This window comes from Gymnoscopelus braueri (genome assembly GCF_963280865.1).
Source record: "Gymnoscopelus braueri genome assembly, contig: SCAFFOLD_115, whole genome shotgun sequence".
Lineage (NCBI taxonomy): Eukaryota > Metazoa > Chordata > Actinopteri > Myctophiformes > Myctophidae > Gymnoscopelus > Gymnoscopelus braueri.
Genome location: NW_027660556.1, coordinates 142,169 through 162,739, shown reverse-complemented (window position 1 = coordinate 162,739; position 20,571 = coordinate 142,169). Strand labels below are relative to the sequence as shown.

General features: G+C 43.0%; 1 protein-coding gene across 1 annotated transcript; it reads left to right on the top strand.

Moving 5' to 3' along the window:
• Nucleotides 1–833: 833 nt before the first annotated feature.
• Nucleotides 834–19,140, top strand: mrps9 (mitochondrial ribosomal protein S9). Its single transcript, XM_080457810.1, has 11 exons — nucleotides 834–943; nucleotides 5,533–5,715; nucleotides 10,181–10,243; nucleotides 10,327–10,357; nucleotides 11,000–11,079; nucleotides 14,708–14,793; nucleotides 15,816–15,891; nucleotides 16,136–16,304; nucleotides 16,897–17,005; nucleotides 18,328–18,497; nucleotides 18,874–19,140. The coding sequence occupies exons 1-11, from the start codon at nucleotides 845–847 to the stop codon at nucleotides 18,963–18,965; spliced, it is 1,158 nt and encodes a 385-aa protein (XP_080313936.1). The 5' UTR covers nucleotides 834–844; the 3' UTR covers nucleotides 18,966–19,140.
• The last annotated feature ends 1,431 nt before the right edge of the window (nucleotides 19,141–20,571 follow it).

The following is a 20,571-nucleotide window of genomic DNA, read 5'->3' as shown; positions in this document are numbered from 1 at the left end:
GCAGTACTCTGACAGTAATTGTTACGAAGGCTTTCACTCACCCTCACGTATGGGTATTTCCATATATGGAGCCGGCAGAGACATCCAGTGCTGACATCATGCTAAAGTAAAACTCCATATACGGATATGGCTGACTCATCGTGACACCAGTGAGATGTCCCGAGCATCCAGCCAAGTACTACTACTAAAGGGTGACCGACCGTCGCCCTTGAGGTCAGATGCAAGCAGTATTTACTCCACTCCTCGATTATCCCTGAGACACGACCTCTCAAGACTATATTCGCATTCAACCTTCAAGTCCCCAGACCAGCTCTCACCTGGAGAGACTCCAGAACCTTCCGTACAAGTTGTAATTTCTTGTGTGTTAAAATGTAAATGTTTTATTAATTGGTTAATTAAATAATGAAATGAATGAATGAATGAATAAAATGTATTTATTTATTCATTTAATGAATAAATAAATAAATAAATAAACAGACAGACAGACAGACAGACAGACAGACAGACAGACAGACAGACAGACAGACAAATAGATAGATAGATAGACAGATAGACAGATAGACAGATAGACAGATAGACAGATAGATAGATAGATAGATAGATAGATAGATAGATAGATAGATAGATAGATAGATAGATAGATAGATAGATAGATAGATAGATAGATAGATAGATAGATAAATCCGTTGTGTGTGTGTGTGTGTGTGTGTGTGTGTGTGAGAGAGAGTGTGTGTGTGTGTGTGTGCGCGCGCGTGCGTGCGCGCATGTGTGTGCGTGCGTGCGTGTGGCCGAAGGAAGTTCCTGTTATGACGTCACCCCTGTATTCATTTTTTTTCAAACAAAGATGGCTGCCTCCGGTGGTCGCGCTGTGAGCTCTCTGCTGTGGAGATGTGGACATTGTTGCACAAATATTAACGCAGTGTCGTCGCATCTAACCCGACAGGTAAGATGTTCTACAGACTTGGTCTGTTTTACTGTCACAGCAAACAAAGAAATCATGAAATATGATTTGGAAACGTTTAAGTGAAATGTTGACGTCCTTGAACTAGCGTCATCTGGCTTAGCCATGGATCACACGACCGTCATGGATGAACTTCAACCTGGTGTTTGCACTTGCTTCCTTTTTGGCCCATACATTTACATAAACGTTCAGATTTTAAATATAAAGTGCTTAACCCATGGCCACGGATGTTACAATTATGTTCGGCCCCTCAGAAGTACCCGTATCTTCCGTATCGTTCAATAAAGATAATTTTAATCCGATCGGTGGCCATTCTCTCATAGTCATAATGTATCAGAGTGCAATACACCTCCCAACCGATAGGGTCGCGTAGTTGAAAGTGTATGGCGAAAATACGAAGAAAATGGCCACCGATCGGATTAAAATGCTTTTTATTGAACAATACGGAAGATACGGGTACTTATGTGGAGCCGTACATCATTGTAACATCCGTGGCCATGGGCTAAGCAATGTATATTTGAAATCTGAACTTTTATGTAGACATACGGGCCAAAAAGGGAGAAAGTATAAACACCAGGTTGAGGTTTATCCAGGATGTCATGTCATGTTATGACAGTCATGTTTCAGGGCTATGTAATTTCCAGCTATCAGGACAGTAGGACACGCTACCTGGAATGTCTGTTTGATTTTAGTCGCAAATACTGTCTTCTGTAATTTGACAGTTAACATTACCTCTGCTTTAACATGGTTAGATTTCGTGGCTGCAATTTCTACCCTTAGAAACACCTTCTTAGCCTAGCTATTTTCACTAGTACATGGGGACCCCATTTGAAACAAGCCATTAGGGTTTCATGGGCTTTTCAATCCTATTTAGTTGACCTTATATTTAAACTGTACTTTCATGTGCTTTTTGTCTGCAAACTTCTAAATTAAGTAATCTATCTATCTATCTATCTATCTATCTATCTATCTATCTATCTATCTATCTATCTATCTATCTATCTATCTATCTATCTATCTATCTATCTATCTATCTATCTATCTATAGTAGCTTCATAAGTTATGGTTATTATTCCACACGGTACAAGTAGAAGAATTCTCGTATGGGACATGACATGCTGCTGCAAGTCTACATTATTATTTACATGTAGTGTTTGATCCAGTAAAGTACAATATTATGATGTTGTCAATTCTACAATGGTCTTTACATACATAGATCTTTAGGCTGTTCACTACACCTATATTACTAGCCATGATACAAGACTGTCTGTCTTGATCCAAGGCTACTATATTGCAGTCGTTCTCAAACGTTTTAATTTCACGGACCCCTAGCCGCAAGTAACTCTTAGATCCTATTTTTAATGTGTGGTATCTAGAGTTGCAACACCAACCCTGGACAGCCCATTCATCCAAACAGAAAAGTCTGATCTGATTGTATTAAACAACGTTAAACTCACCATTCACCAACATTCTTCTTTGTATCTGCCAAGTCTTTGTTTCATAAAAATCCACATAGACATATTATGAGCTACTTTCTGTCAAGAAATTCTATGCAGGTGATAATAAGTGTTTGAGTTTGGAAGCGCTGGTTGGAAATCACTGAGTTATATATAAAACGAGCGCTTCCAAACTCCAACGCAAAAATGATCACCTGCACGGAATGTATTGACAGAAAGTAGGTCATGTCATGTCTACGGTGGATTTTTATGGAACAAAAACTTGACAGATACAAAGAAGATAATCCAAGCTTTCCATACAGCTGCAATCTTGGTGAGTTTATCGTTGTTTAATACAATCAGATCAGACTTTTCTGTTTGGATGAATAGGCTGTCAAGGATTGGTATTACAACTCTAGATGCCAGATATAAAAAATGGCATCTAAGAGTTGCTTGCGGCTATTTGGGTCCTTTAACTTTGGAACACAGCTATATAGTGTAGTATAGCTAGATGACATGCATGGGCTCTTATATTCACATATATTAGGCATTTAGTACCAGCTGATACTGTTAAAGCCCTAAAATGGCTGATATTCCATACATTCATTGCATGTATTCCATATAGCATATACACAACCATAGAACATGCAATGCATTTCAAAATAAGCATACATTTAATGAAAGTTCATTCTCTATGAAAAGTCACAGTGTTCCCATTACTGCAACGAGTGCAACGTATTGATAATATAGCTGCAAACATGACTTTGGGGCTCATTAGTTACGGTATGTTATTTATATGCAGCATTGCAGATACACTACGAAGTACACAGATGTTGTAGTCAAGTTACTTGACTAAAAGTCTGATTCAAGTCCAAGTCGCCTTTCCTCAAGTCAAAGTCTAAAGTCAAAGTCTAAAGCAGTCAAGTCACTCGATCGCCAGTCCAAAACTCTTGGATGAGACATAGCTTACACAGTATATGATAAAAAACAAACTCCACATTCATATGTCACTTCCCCTCCACTGGTGATCAGATCATACATTTACTGTAAGTCGATTCTAATAATAATACAGTATTTCTAGTATATAATTGCAGAATGTTTAAATGTATTTACATTAATTTGTTGTTTTTGTCTAGAAAATTACAGTAACCTTTTTAGTTTCATTAACATTATCAAGTTCCAACTTAGCTTTGGCTGCTGTCGTGTCGATAAAGCCTTCCAATTTACATCTGATGGGTTATCTTTATGAATTGCTTCCAAATGTTTTACTTGGTTCTCTAGTTGTGTCCTGTTTTTTTGGGAGTCCTTTTTTTAAATGAAGCATATGAAATGATGTTGCCACGAGAAAAAAAAACATGAATCAAACTCAATGTCAGTTAGAAAAGATGTATTACATTTCCAGCTCTCAGCTTGGGGCTTGGGTTGGCTCAACATAATGTCAAGGGAAATCGGGCCATGATCTGAGATAACAATCTATCCTATGTCACATTTTGATACTAAGTGGAGTGGACGATACTACTTGGAATTAAGAAATAATCTAAAATTACTCACTCAATTTATAGAATTGAGTTTGTCTGACTTTTAGGAAGTCCAGGTTCAATTTCAATTCTAGAAACCTCTGAGTCAAGGCCAAAGTCACAGATAGTTGAGTCCAAGTCTAGTCACAAGCCACAAGCTATGGTGATTGAAGTCAGACTGCTATGCAGTATATATGTCACAGGGTGAATGGAGAACCAGGTAGATTGAAGACAGAGCGCTCGTTTTTAGGCACGGGGCTTCGGGGCGAGGCGGGGCTTTTCGAGATAGGGTTTATTAGCGAGGCTCGCGAGGAGGAGGAGGAGAAGGAGGGCGAGGCGGGGGTTTATTACGTGAGGCGAGGAGGAGGAGCTCCTCCTCGCGAAATAAACCGTCCTCCTCCTCCGAGGAGGAGAAGGAGAACGCGGAGAGGCGGGGCTTTGATGTGCCGACGCGGACCTGTCTTTTGTTGTTCCCCCCCACATAGCAACCAGGAAGCTACGCTAGGGGAACGCTGAACACGCGTGCACACGCACACGCTTGTCCACGACGGAGGCGCGCCGACAAGTGGAGCTTGAGGCCGAGGAAGCGCGCCCTCGTGCCTCCAGGCGCGAGTGCCCGCGCTGACCGGCCGATGCTCCACTTGTCGACTCAGCGCCGTTTGAGTTGTAAACCGATAGGGACAGAATAGTTCTTTTCATGGATCACTGTGTGTGTGTGTGTGTGTGTGTGTGTGTGTGTGTGTGTGTGTGTGTGTGTGTGTGTGTGTGTGTGTCAGGGAGAAAGTAAAACAAAAGCCAGAACACAATAAAAGTATCTTAACAGTCCTGCTTTCAATAAACCAAAAAAAGCATGAGCGTGTGTGTGTGTGTGACTGTGTGTGTGTGGTCGCAGCCATATATGTTTGTGCACAAGCCTGGCTTGTGGCTCCCTCTAGTGTTGCTTCTACAGAATTGCTGGGTGGGTGGTAAAAACGAACGCGCCTTCTTCAATCTACCTGGTTCTCCATTCACCCTGTAACATATACATGCAGTATTCTTTACGTCTAGGGTTGTCACGATCATGAAACTGTAGTTGACAATTAATTGTCATACAAATAATTGTGATTAACAGTTTAATTGTGTTTATGGCAATGGAAATTAGAACATATTAATAGAAATTACGTTTCTGTTTGCCTTTAGGCTTTGTAAACAAAAATTGCACAGGGCAGATATGACATAAATAGCCTATTACTGAAATATGCAAAGAAATTACTGACTTTGACTAGTACCAATAAGAAACAATGTACTATGGCATTTTTTATTTTAATTGGCAACAATAGCTGATCGACATTAGCTTGTAGATCTGTTATGTTTGAAAAAAATGTTTTAGAATGTTTTGACCCTAAATGCCCAAAATAGAGACGCTAGGTTGGAAGTGGTTAAAAGAGCATGGACAACAAAGTGAAAATACGACATTTCTGTTCATTTAATCCAGCTGTGTTTATACAGGTGAATGAAAACGATTCTAAAGATTATGCAAAATAATTGCAATTAGCTAAAAAAAATTGCCATCAGACGTGTATGTAATAATTGTGACAGGCTTAATTGCGTCTAAAGTAATGTTATGTATGTGTTTCAGGTCCTGAGCAGGCAGATATGTGTGAGCTCAGCCCTCCACAGGAAGAACCTGGCTGCAGCAGGACCAGAGAAATTCACGGCGGAGTTCGTCCAGAAGCAAGTGGAGGAATTTAACGTCGGGAAACGCCACCTGGCCAACATGATGGGAGAAGATCCAGAGAACTTCACTCAAGAGGACATTGATGTAAGCAGTGCTGTAGTGGTGATTTTGTTAACTAGTGGGATGCTATTTTAATGATGTGTGATTCATTTTACTTAGGTTTACAAGTGCATAAATAGTAGGAAACGTGTTTGATGATTCACCAGGAGCCTGGATGGCTTGATTCTAGGCTTAAAATTATTTATGTAAATATTTTTGGAAATCTCTATGGGAAAAATGAATGGGCTCTGGATCGGTGGAACCACAAAATGGCCACCACTGCTATGCCCTGTAGGAAATGACTAGTTTTTACCCTGCAGACGTCACCTCTGTAATTTAGTTCATGAATCCATGAGCCACTGTTATCCAAACATTCTCTTTGGACTGCTTCAGGTGTGAATGGTTGTTTTTGATCGAAACGCGAGGTAGACGCACTCTCACGGGTCTGCACGTGTCGTGCACATCTGTGCATGCGCGTGCTCCTGCTCAAAACACTGGCGGGACGCCGTGTTACAGCACGCAATGAGCACTGCACCACTGGATGTAAGAGAGTCAGAGACGCACACAAGAGACCTGCAGTGTGTTTTTAAAAGTGTGTTGTTCTTATCATAGAACTAGCATTGAGGTTTTTGCAGTATTAGGTTAATATATCTAAGTTTTCTAAAAATAGTTATAATATATCAAATTAAATATTCAGATACCAAATAACACATTCCTATTTTTTATGTGTCTTTCTACTTCTTCTACTTTCTATGACTTTTGAAGGAATAAAAAAAAGAAATTGAGGCTATGATTTACTATAATGAGTGCACAAAATACTATTTCTTACCTACAATACCATATATAAATTTTGCTCCCATGTTATGGTTAATTAGACTTAATTCCCTCATTTTGTTACTTAGAACGCAGGACATAGCCTTCATTGCACTTTCCCCTGCTCTGTCTACCTGCCCCTCACACACTCTCACTCAGCCAACTCTCCTCCAACCCACACACCCTTTTCTAACCTTGCCACTGCAGACCACAAGAGATGTGGCTTGGATTTGCTGTACTCTCTCTAGAACACCCAGGGACACTCGCAGCAAAACCCAGCCACATCGCAGACGCCGGCCCATTCGGTCATTTGAGTGTCTGCCATATCAACTGCCATGGGGAATCAGGGTTTGATCCCGGAGACTGAGCCTGAGAAACTTCTACCACATCCGGTTGCCTCAATATATAATGTATAAATTATAAAATTCTGGCTAAATTTCCACTCCGGTGTTCGGTAGCTTTCAATATCTCTAGTTCTCTTTTTCTTTTAACCACAGACCCACCCACTCAGGCATGTTCATATTTGGTTCCTATTCTACCGTCGAGCCATCAATGACTATTAACATTTCCATTTAAAATGAGCATCCCTATTTAGTAATGCGTCATTCAGAGGCTTAATGAGGCTATAAAGAAAGCATTTTAAATAATCCATTTGATGTCTTTTCACCAACAGCCAAACTTCTTGCCTCTCTGTTAATCTGCCATTATTCGCCCCTAATGAGACAGAGACTGAATGCCTCGTGCTGTTAAACCATGTTAGACAGCCACTGGACCCCAGATAATTCTCCCAGCATCCAGCTGATGTGCACGCATCAGTGTGCCGGCTGTGTTCCTGGCCTGCCTACGCTGTCAGCTGTTGCCATTAGTCGCTTGCACCGGCACTGGCCAGGAGGGGCCAGCACTGGGTAATGTGCTGTGTCAGGGATATTAGTGACGCCCTTCGCAAGGGCTTGATGTACCTCATTGCGCGTGGCGTTGTGCACCAAAAATACCCGATCTACAAGCTCATAAAGCGTCGCAGCACGATGCGTTGTGAGCTTGTATATCGGGTATTTTGGGTGCGCGTCACTGCTGCGCAATTAAAAGAAGCAGTCCGGCGGCTACACATGCGCACACCCACAAACTCACACACACATACATAACTATTTCAGTTTTCAGCAATAAATTAACCCCCATTTCTCCAATTATTTAGCTTGATTTTCCCCACTCCCCGCTCTGGCCCGTTCCCCGCAGACGTAATGAAAAGAGTTGTTAGCGGCAGGCTGTGTAAGCCGAACTGACGGCCGCGGCGGCTAGCGCCCCCATCCTCAGATGTTTGGACAAGACGAGTAGAAATTGGGGAGGGCTTGGAGGGGTGCAGAACAGGGCACATGATGCCCCATGCCCAGTGCCACCTGGTTGGAGTCCAAGCTCCTCAGCCATGACAGGCCCAATTAACTGGCTGATGAAGAACTCCCAGGAACCTATTGAATTATTTAATTTTTTTAAATTTTTTTTTATTTTATTTTTACGACTAATCTGTCAAAGTTGAACCGGTGGTTATAAGTAAAGATTAATCAAACACAGAAGTGCTGTGGGTTGGGAACATATTCTGTCACACAAAGCTTAGGATTGTGAATCACAATTGTTGGAAGGTAGGTAGGTAGGTACTAGATAGATGGATGGATGGATAGATAGATAATGTGTAGATAGATTGATGTCTGACCATTTGCACTCAAATGTGCATTATTGTATTTTAATTACTACCAATTCGGAATGTCAGAACCGTCAAAAGAAAATGTCCAGGTAATGTCAGCATGCACACATCTACAGTATGTCATGCTACAGGTTCTAAGACCTGTATGTTCTGCTCTCGGTTCTTTAATCAAGGTTAATTATCCACTTATTTTATACTTCATTGTGCGATGGTGTTGCGGGTCGAAAAGGGCAGATCTGCTATGTGAGCTTGTAGATTGGCTCTTTTCACTTCTAATAACATGCCCAAAATAGCGACGCCATGGGTTGAAAGTGGTCAAGAATAGAACAGGTTTGCATCAATTGCAATTTACATCAAGCATCTTTATTGTTTTTTTCCCTTTTTTATAATTGCTTTCTCCTGCACTTTTTGTTGTGCTTTCCAGGCGTTCAGTAATGTCTGTGAGGTTGAGATGTGTAAGCATTGAAGTGAGCGTCCGCGTTGGTTCTTTGGCTGTGCGATCGATTTTAATTGTGTCCTCTTTTCCTCAGACTCTTTCCATCCCTGTGTTGTTGTCTCTGTTCCTCTTCTGCTGTCTCTTTACTCTTTTTTTCATTTTGTATACAATGTATCCCTCTCTTTGTCACTTTGTCCCCTGGGCCTCTCTACCAGATTGTGCAAAGGAACAGGTGTTCCCTCATCTGTTCACCTCTTTGCCGTCGTCTTCTCAACTAATTTTCTCTCTCTCGCTCTTGCTCTCTCTCGCTCTCTCTCTCTCTCTCTCTCTCTCTCTCTCTCTCTCTCTCTCTCTCTCTCTCATATATTTATATATATATTTATTCAATGTTGTTCTGTCTCTCGCTGTCTCACTTATTGACATGCCTGTACACAAGTTACACACACCTCCCTCATCCTGTCACCTCCACCCTTCCCCACTCCTTGCTGTCTTGACAAACTTAAAAGTTGAAACCTGCTCCGTCCATGAAGCACCTGCTTCCTCACTAATGAGAGAGTTCACGTCTCTCTCTCGCTCGCACGCACACACACACACACCTAAAGTACCATCTGTAGTGGTGCCTCTAATGACCTGCGCGTGCACACACACGCGTGCACATGCAGTTGAGTTGAGTCGCTGTCAGGCAGAAACCTTGTATCTCCATATTTTGACTTTTTATAGTTTTTCGTAAATTAATGTCCTACTTCGTTGTACAAGAGTATAAAAGTTGCCAAAAAAAGTCAATCTATAAGCTGTGAGCTTGTACATCAGCTTTTTTCCGGCTATTTCTGAAACATTTTGAAAGTGTTTAAGTGTGTCTGAGTTTTATAAGTATTCCACCAAAGAAAAGCATTAACAACAGCTTTCATTGGATTTTTTTTTTCCATTTCCTGAAAAGTAACAGTTTTGGACATACAAGGTTTCCACTTGACAGCGACGGTCTGTTGAACTCGGAGTGAACCGGTGGATGCAGCGTGTCCTCTGTTCAGTGTCATGGCTGCCAGAAGCCTGCATGCTGTTCACTGTGCCATCTCTCCTCTAACTCTGCCCACTATGGGAGCATCTCCATCCTGCCCGCTGCGTGAACTCCGCACGTAGCTTTGTGTTGCTCACCGTGTCAGCGCGCCGTAACTGGTGTTCGCTGTCGTCTTGTGCGCGTAGGTTTTGCATGACCTCTTGTCACTGGCGGAGTTTGTCATCGCCGCCGTGACCTGACAGTGAATCTCCTCACCAAACGGCGTTTCATCTGTTATGTTTTGTGTGTGTTTTTGTCAGGGGTTGGGGGGGGGTCATGTCATGTCATAGTAGGTGAACATTCTGCGAAAATAGCAGATCGGCAGGCTCGAGCTTGCAGATCTGCTGTTTTCAGCAACGGGAAAAAAGGAGGGGAGCAAGTACAGAAACCTGGGGGACCACATTAAAGTCCCTGAAAGAAAAGAAAAAACGTTTTGTGCAGTCTACTTTGAGATGTTCTTTTCTCTTTTTTTTTGTGTGGATAATAATCTGTAATTCTCCCCACTCCCCAGAGGTCCATCACCTACCTCTTCCCGTCCAGCTTGTTTCAAAAGAAGGCCAGGCCTGTAATGAAGGTAAGAGTACACACCAAGTCACATACATTATGTATTGATCTTGACTTGTAGAGACGTTTACTGTTGTTTTCTGTCCTTCTCAGCATCCAGATGAGATATTTCCAAAGCAGAGAGGTACGTGATCTTTGCACAAGTTTTTATTCAGAAAATAAATCATATACATGAACATGTACTTGTACATATGTGCCAAAAGGCTTATGTCCATTTGAGTGCCACATATTGGGGCACTCAAATGAGAACATTCTGAGTTGGGGGAACTCAGAAGTTTGAGAACGTGCTTGATTATGAATAAAGTGCAGGGAAATGCTTTAATTTATCGAACTTGGTGTAGGTAACGATTCTAATCCATGAGACCTGCTCTCAAAAAAAGAAACAAATAGTAAATAGTAAAATATATAGTAAATACCGTATGTCTTGAGAGGTGCAGCCTCCGAATGTCTGCATCTTTGTGATGTAATGTGTAAAGTTTTTATGTAAAATATTGATCTATATAATGTACTACACTATATACAACTTGAGGTTTATTTTTTCTATGAGACTTCCTTGTTTATTTAAAATTTCAAATCACATTTACAAATCACGTAATTTACTGAAACTGAGATGCTGACAAAGCTCTGACTGTGCTTAAAACCTGCCTCAGTTTGGCTTCTGTAAACCAATTCGAACACTGTGTTGAACATTGAAGAGTTAATAACAAAAATGCGTGCAATCCATTAGCTCAGCTCGTTTGTGGTTCTTCTCTTTGTTGCATTCCAGCTGTGCAGTGGGGAGCAGACGGTCGGCCCTTCCACTTCCTCTTCTATACGGGCAAGCAGTCCTACTTCTCTCTGATGCATGTGAGTACACACACACCTTACAAAAAAGTCCTACTACTCTGCATGTGAGTACACACACACCATACAAAAAGTCCTACTACTCTGATGCATGCGAGTACACAACACCATGAAAACAGTATCAAAGAAAGAAAGGCGAGGAGGTTAGGGTGAAGCGTCTTTCAGGCCCAAGTCATCCCCCTTCCCTCCCACAAACCCCCCATGCCCAAAGCATTGTACCTTGCTCCTGGCCCCCTTTCATGGCCAAAGTGACTGACAGAATGCAAGTGGCCCGCGTTGTCCCAAAGGGACGGTATGCTGTCACATCCTGTTCTTCACGCACAGGGCTACAGCTGAATACAGCCCGGGTGTAGGAGAGGTTGCTACAGGGAGAAAGTGGGCACGGGGGGGGGGGGGGTCTATGGAAGATAGGTTAAGATGCCGCCTCTGAAAGCCACGCCACCCCACCCCCCACCCCAGCTGGACTGAGAATGAAATCCCATGAGAGCTTCCTCTTGTGTATCCTGTCTCCCTCTGCTTTCTTACTGTCTGTTGGAATAAAGGCAAAAGATGCAAATAATCAAATAAATCTATGATTATATAGCGAGATGCAAAAAAGAAAGAAAGAAAGAAAGAAAGAAAAACTTATAATAGAAATAAAAATAATCAACACCTAAAATAGAAGGAGAAATCTCAACCCAGAAGAAATCTCACCTCTTGCACTTGAGCGCAGGTGCATAGGGAGAGTGGGGGGTGGGGGAGGGGGCTGTATGTGCATGAGTGAGCGACGCAGACAGTTTATTATTTTTTTCTATTTGGCGGTTTGGAAATCGTGTTTGAGGCGTGGCACGCCTGGCCCTTTGGACATTAATCCGACCTCGCGGATCGCATGCACCCTTGTCGGGGAATTGGGAACCCCCCACCAACCCCCCACCAACCCTCCAACCCTCCCTCACAGAGAGATGGAGCGCTTCACCACCACGCAGTCCTCCTGACAGCTGACAACGGCTCTCACACACTCCCTCTGCCATCCTGCATTTACCACTGTTGACCCTGTCCAAAGACCCATTTTGTCCAACACCGTTTAGCTCGAGTGTCTCTGTGTGTTTGTGTAGGTGGTATCAAACGGAGTCTTGGTCCAAGCCCACACACTCGTGTCATTCTGTGTCTGCAGCGCGCACACACACACACATACACACACACACACATACACACACACGCACTCTATTGTGCCCTGCAGCAGCCTGCTCTCACCCCCTGCTGTTGGTTTAAATAGGTATGTCAGACATGTCTGGGACGCCGTGCTGCCTGTCTGTCTGTCTGTCTGTCTGTCTGTCTGACTGCAGGCCCTCTTCTCTTCCTGCCTGCACTCTTTGCTCCCCGTCTGTTCCCCCCCCGTCTTTCCTCTCATCCTCGCTTTTCACCTCCTCCGAGTCCTCCCCTTACGTTTCTCGCTCCTTGCGTGCGTATGTTTTGTTTTCCGCATAGAATGCTATCACAGACTAACGTGTGTGTGTGCACCATTGCACAATGCAGACTCCAATACAGATACACCAACACACTCACTTATATACTGCATCCACACACACACACACGCGCACCACAGGAGTCCTGCCAGGAGAGGGCAGTGGTGTGTAAAGTGGACCAGCGGTTCACTGATCTCCTCTGGTCGTTGTGGGTCCCAGCCAGCGTTGCTTCATTAACCTCCCTCACCGCACCGAGTCCTTTATAGACGGAGCCCCTTGGGAGCCACACGTATAACCCCCAGCCCTGCCCACACGCTCCCACCACCACCCTCCGTTTTTTTAAATAGGGGTTGTTGTTTTTTTTGTGTGGGTTCGGGCGTTTGATTTCTTTTTATATATTTCACCCAGGAGGGAGACATTGATGTAAGAGACAATAGAGGTTGATTTAGGCCTTATTGGAGTTATACTCATACGGTGGGGCACTCTGAAAATAGCACATCTACAAGCTCACAAGCTTGTAGATAGGCAATGTCCGGTACGCGACACCGGTGATCAACTACGTATAAATCAAGCTTTAGGAAGCAGTGTGTGACTGACTGGTGGTATTTGATTACAGGCCAGCATGATTATAGTTGTGTTCCCGAGGCAAGCGGCTGTAACTTATTATGCCATTGATAGGCATCCAACCCTGCGCTTTTACCATACTAGTGACATGCGTGATACATTAACCACTTACGCCCTATTTTATACTTCATACACCACAGTGAAAATAGCAGATCTACAAGCTCAAAAAAGTGTTTCCTTCCTGATACATTGTGCGCTTGTAGATCTGCTATTCATGATATTTTTGCAAACTTTTGAAAAAATTGCCCAAAAGGGAGAGGCCAGGTTGAAAGTGTTGGCCAAGGACGTTACACCTCACGATCACAAATCCATATAGTTGGATAACTTTTATAACATATTACACATAATACTCTACATGGATGACACAGGCTTTCAAACCAAGACGGTTTCCCCATAATGATGTGCAAATCCTGGAAACTGAATACAGTGAAATACTAACCCAAGTAATGCTATGGCTTTTTGCACAGTAGGGCACGCATACGCCATTTAAATTGGCGCAGTTGAGTTCCAAATGCCTCAATATATTCCATTCCTTTTCCTAGTGAGAGCCCTGGACACCGAGGCTCTGCTGTGTATCTGGAGAGCCCAGGCTTTTATTAAATAGAATAGAATGAGTTAAGCTGTAGTCGTCTCTGTAACAGACTCGGTCCCTTTCCCTCTGCTCAGCCTTTCATCTAACCAGCCATTTGTATCATTCTCCGCCATTGTGGGGGCCTTGTGTTTGCAAACGTGTACCGCAAGCAACCCCCCCACCCTCCCTCATCCCCATTTCTTTTTTTTCTGGTTTTCTATTACTCTCTCTTTTTTTTACAGGAAAATTGGTTTTAGCTTGAGGTTTGCTTTTTTCTTCCAACCGCCTCTCTCTCTCTCTCTCTCTCTCTCTCTCTCTCTCTTCCCCCCCCATCTCTGTTGTCAGTCTGGGTGGAGGAGGATTAGGCGCACTCTATCAAGGAGAAATTAAACAAACATCTGGGTGAATAATTGACAGGGAAATGAGTTCTCAGCCAGGCGCTAGTCAAGGAGTGTGTATGTGTGTGTGTTGGGTGGGGTGGGGGGGGGACCGCTGCCTCTGGGACGTGACCGGCATGCCCGCTTTAATACCCGTCTTGTCTGTCTACCATTGTCGGATTACTTGTCTGTCTACTGTATATCTGTCCGTCCATCCGGCTGTCTCACTGTCTTGAGCTTATCACTTTCATCTGGCGGTGGCACAAACAGTGTGTGGACAATGAGATGCATACAGAGACGCATTCATTGCGTCTATCTGTCCCAGTCCCCCCACACACACACACACACACACACACACACACACACACACACACACACACACACACACACACACACACACACACACACACACACACACACACACACACCACTCCTGCCCAGGTCAGACCTGTCCTCCTAAATGTGCAGTTTGTGGGCTAAGTTTATATAATGCCTTTCCTTTTATTTTTTTTATTAAAATGTATTTTATTTATTTTTTAAATGTATATGATTTCCTGTGAGAGAGCCTTGGTCTTAATGTTATTGTATGGCTCTTTTATATCGTTGGTGTTTAGGAGATGTACAGTAAGGTCTTGAACCTCGAGAAGCACCAAGAACGTCTCAGGGCAAAGGGACTTTTCTCTCTGGATACCAAGCAGATGTAAGTTAATGCATATACACTCACTGTGATGTTTTATCCATTATAAAACACATGGGTCTCCAACTGTTTCACACTGCGACTCTGTGGAGTTTCCTCAGAACTTCATAGGTCCCGATATATAAGCTGTCGAGCACAATATTCCTTTGTTGAAATTGTCACAGATTCTGTCTGATCCTCTCACAACTCATTTTCGGTGCCTTGAGCGACTGGTCAAGAAATGCTGACCCAGTGCAGTAATGCATAATTCTTTTTTCACCTGATGCAGTCTTAATACATTATAGATCTATTTCATCCACTTAAACCATATACAGCATACTTCATTCACCCAAGTTTCCAAGGGGTCCATACTTAGCCTGGTAAACCCTCCCTCCAGAAATCTCATTTGTATTTTATTTCATGAGCGAGGACGCTGATTGGCTCGGTTATTTGGTAATGCACTAGAAACGCCCATACAAGCCTTCATGCCAGACTCACTCCTGGAATCAAATGGAAATGAGATTTCCGGAGGGAGGGTTTACCAGGCTAGTCCATACTAGGCTCCCTCCTTTTTTCCCTTGAAATCTTTTTGCCAAAATTAGCCGATCTACAAGCTCACAACGTGACCAAAGTGACCACCAAATTGCACCACATGTCAGATATTTAGTTGGAGAGTTTTAATGAAGTTTTATGGTCTTGTGTTGGGGTTAGGTGTATTGAGTCGTTACGGACAAAGTGACTTACTTTACTCACAGGGTTTCACATGGTCGGTTGTTTTTTTTTCCCCCCCAAGCCGTGGGCATATTCACTATTCAGGACACTTGAATTAGCAGAAAATCTGTGTTGTTGGGCATGTAATATAAGTCTGAATGACCTCACCACTGCACTGTGGGTTTCAGCGTATTCATCTGATCTTATCACTCAATTATTGTTATAAATTATTATTTTAACTAATGCCTGTTTTCTTGACTGTACTGAGCAAAAACTAAAGTCTACTGTGTGTGTGTGTGTGTGTGTGTGTGTGTGTGTGTGTGTGTGTGTCACAGTGCTCTAGGAGGCAGCAGATGGTTGATAAAGGAAGAGCTAGGCGACCTGATAGTGGAGTCCATCTCTGACCATGATGTAAGCATCTCCTCCTATCATCTCATCTCCTTCTCTTGTCTCCTCCTCTCGTCTCTTATCATCTCCTCCTCTCATCATCTCATTTCGTCTCCTCCACTTGTCTCCTCTCGTTTCCTCTTATCTCCTCCTCTCATCTCCTATCATCTCCTCCTCTCGTCACCTCCTCTCATCTCCTCTCATTTCCTCCTCTTTAATGGGTTAACCGTGTGTGTGTGTGTGTGTGTGTGTGTGTGTGTGTGTCCAGTATGCGCGCTTCATCCAGCTGATGGAGCGGATGCTGTCCATGCCCTACTGCGCCAACGAAGAAGAGTTCATCCTGCGCTATCGGCGGCAACTGGAGGTCCAGGCCAGCAAGCAGGTCATCCCGCCCCTGGAGAGGGACGACAGGGGCGTGGCCTACAGTACGGCAGAAGGTAGATAACAGCAGTGAACTTTGTTTTTTATTACACCTCTCATGCAGGGTCCCACACAAAAAAAATTGGGAAAAAATATACAAAAGAAAGAGTGGGCAAAATATATCATTGCTGTCGAGCAGAAACCTCTTATCTCCATATTTTGACTTTTTTTGTTTTTTCGTAATTTAACGCCCTACTTGATCATACTACAGCGTCACACAAAAGCATCAAAAGTAGTAGATCTACAAGCTCGACATGCGGTGCGACACGTTTTGAGCTTGTTGATCTGCTACTTTTTTTACTTTTGAATTTGAATCCTGAAAAGTAACAGTTTTGTTACTGAGTGGCCAAAATATATGTTAACATTTATTCTGGGGAGACCTTCTTTCCAGAATGTACAAGGAACATCATGAACACGCATTTAGCAATACCTAATTTTCCCCGGGGCAATTTTAGGATCAGGGCAAATGGGTAGAGTGGTACGATTGAACAATTAAGCGTGTAGTTAGGGTTAATTAAGGTTAAGGGGCTAGGGAATTAATCTAGACATTGAGAAAGGTGGTCTTCAGAAGCATTCTGTAGCAATAAAGGTGTGTCTGTGCACCTTCAGGGAGGAGGAAGTCGTCCAACAGCTCAGTGGTGATGAGAGACAGCGGCTCTGGATGCGTCACGGTCAACGGTCAAGAATACCTCCGTTACTTCTCTGTTCTGCAGGACAGGTAGGTCAAGTAGAGCTGGGCGATATGGACAAAATCTAATATCACCGTATTTTTGACCAAATACCTTGATATAGATAATAATATTGTATTGTGGTAATATAGTATTTTGATGATAATGTCATATTGTAACAACGTTTTTTCCCCAAACATAAACAAATACAAAAATAAAATGAGAAGCTCACAACGTGTTGCATCCTGGGCGTTACATACGCACAGATTGATTTGCATGCACACTCACTGTATCTCTCTCTCCCTCTGCCTCTCTCTGAAACATGCAGACACATGCATTATGTCTCTGTTTCTTTCTCTACCTCTCTCTCTCACACACACACACTTAACCACATGAACCCTATCGTCCCTATTCTGGGGTGAACATTTATTCAGTGAATATTGCAGATCTACAAGCTCTGTAGATCGTCTATTTTCGATGAAGAGATTCGGTGTAAAGGGAAAGCCCGTACATATGGGCGTATATAGGGTTTAAGTGGTTAAAAGGCAAGTTAGCCTCATTTTACCTAAACAAAACAAAAGTTTCTAGAAACATCAGGTTTTTCCACTTTTCATGACATAAGTTACGTTTATTACACAGTTGTGTGTGTGTGTGTGTGTGTGTGTGTGTGTGTGTGTGTGTGTGTGTGTGTTCTCATTCTCAGTGATTACAAGTCTAATTGGAGTAGAGGGGTTGCGATTGGTTGTCAGCACTCACTGACTGTTGAGTTTGACACGCCCTCATTCTGTCTCTCACTCACTCACTCACAAGCTCCTTGTGTGTGATTGTATAAATCACTACAGTGCTGTTGTTTTCTGACATTAAATTACCTGAGCCACCAGCCAGCATTGACACTGCTGTCCATTAAAGCTTAACCACTTAGTCCCTATATACTTTGTTGTAGAGCCCTGTATCAGAATCCCGTCGCACCAGACCCAAATCTTGTGGGTGCGGGTGATTTTGAAATACCCACAAAAAGTTTGGTGCCGGTTTGGAGTGGTTGGCTCTGTGAACGAAAAGTACAAGCAAAATGACTGCCAAGTGGGGTCAACAACGGCACTTCTTTCCTACTGGTTGATGTGCGGGCAAAGTTCACCAATGTTTAACTCCACGCTTCAGACACGTTGGACTTCACATGATGCGGCCGCCAACCATCACTTCTATATCCCATAGAATAGAAGTGATGGGGAAGCTGGTGCATATGAGCAAGGCACATTTGACCACCCCCTTAACGGCTTATTTCTCTCTCTTACCCTCCCTCCTCTCTCCTTCCATTCCTCCCCCTTCTCCTCCTATTCCTCTATCTTTTACCATCCCTCGTCTCTTATTCCAGGGAGCAGCTGATGTTTCCTCTGCAGTTCATGGGCATGCTGGGCCGCTTTGACCTGGACTGCACGGTGAGCGGAGGCGGCCGCTCCAGCCAGGCGGGGGCGGTGCGTCTGGCCATCTCCCGCTGTCTGCTCAGCTTCCAGTCCGAGGGGGACATGGAGATCATGAGACAAGGTATGCATGTTTGTCTTTTAGTTTGTTTATTTTTTCAAGTTCATTTTTGTATGACCACAAATGTGTTTTTGTAGTTTCCTTAACCACTTTTTCAACCTGGCGCCCCTATTTTGTCCATGTCATTATAGGCAAATATAACCCCCCCCCCCCCCCCCCCCTCAACTTTTCACAAATAGCGAAAATAGCTGATCTACATGCTCACAGATCCACAAGTTTGTGAGGTTGTAGATTAGCTACTTTTCGTATTTCTGCACAACGATATAAAATAGGGCTTAAGTGGTTATGGTTAATTTATGCATCACTCAACTTCCCCTCACTCATTAAAAATGACATGTTTTAAACTGACAAGTGTTTTTCTCACTCTCTCTCACTCCAGCTGGGCTGTTGACTCCGGACCCCAGGGTAAGAGAGAGGAAGAAGCCTGGGCAGGTTGGAGCACGCAAGAAGTTCACCTGGAAGAAACGATGAAGAAGAGGAAGAATAAATGTCACAAGAACAGATAGACATTCATTATGGACTGTGAAATTACAGAAACCTTGTATGTCCACAAATGTTATTTTTCAGGAAATGGAAACCTGTGTTCCAATGTAGTTATTATTTAGTCACAGCAATATAAACCATACAGGTTGACTGCTGACACCAACATGCATAAAGGCTCTTATTTAAATGTCATAATAACATTATTTTTGTTTCCATGTATGGTTCACTTCAACCATTTAAGCTATATCAATTTTAATGTATTTGAACTAAGGGAGCATCAGATAGTTGAATTATTTTGTACTACGTGCCTGTATTATTACAGGGAACATTCTCTGGGGCCCTGGACCATGAGGGGCCACGAAGGCCCTGGGTTCGCATTGGCTAATCTGTCGCTGCGTTTCCACTGCATGGTACCGGCTCAATTGAACCATACTGGCTTTTGGTACCAGGTACATTGTTTTCCACTGCCCTTCAGGGGCTTCAGTGCTCTCCATGGCTAACGCAGACCTGCCGTCCTGGACGACATGAACGGAAAAGAGGGTGTGGTGGGGTGTGCGTACGTTAGGTCAGAAGAGAGTGCAAGTGCTTCTCAACACGCTCCTTCCTTGGGTAGAACGGCATTGAAAAGAATCTTGGGCTGGGGAAGCTGTCCTCCTTTTGAGGAGAGGCAGGTGGCCGGTGTCATTGACCAGCTTAACCCATTAAGACCTGAGACGATTCTTAAAAAAAATCTAAATCCTAATAGTTTTTTGAAAAAAATCTATAAAAAGAATGTTCAAGATTTAAAAAAAAATAGCAGATATACAAGCTCGTAGCGGCACTCGGTGCCGCGCTATGAGCTTGTATATCTGCTATTTTTGAATAGCCAAAGAAATCTAAAGTGACACAGATGCGTTCCAGGTCATAATAATTTTTGGTATCACCTCAGCTCGCTTGAACCCTTAACACAGGTGATGGCAAAAAGGTATCCGATACTATTTACAACTTTTCCCTATGGAAAGGAAAAAAAGACAAGTAGAGTTGCGTCAAGTTAAGTCGGTACCATAGAGTGGAAGAGCACCATAATTATCCATGATATCAATTGGAATATGTAGTCATGTAGGCAAAATAATCTGTTGCAAATGGGGGGCCACAGTTTCAGGGGCAAACAACTACTGTATGTACACTGTATTATGTACAGGCAGTAGTTATACTGTAGTAATGTACGTGCCTTCCTGTACTGCAGGCAGACATGACCATGCATTCAATATACATGGACAAAAACCATGCGTTCAATACATGAACACAGTCTCAAATGTCAGCATACATCCTTTTTCATGTAATAACTGTAGTTTACTTCAACAGCCACTGGAGGTCAGTGTATGTCAAGGAATGAAAACAAACCCGTTTCATCACTGCTTGGTTATCAATGTGTTGACCATTAAATTAAGTTTTTCATATGGAAGATGCATTGTTATTTATCAATACAAACATTTAAGTCTCATTAGTGCAAATACAAATTGCACCAGGAATGTTTTTTTTCTTTAATACCTGCATTCTGCGTTTTTTGAACAACCAGTGAGTCGTTTCCTATGGGTGCAATTACACGTTTCAA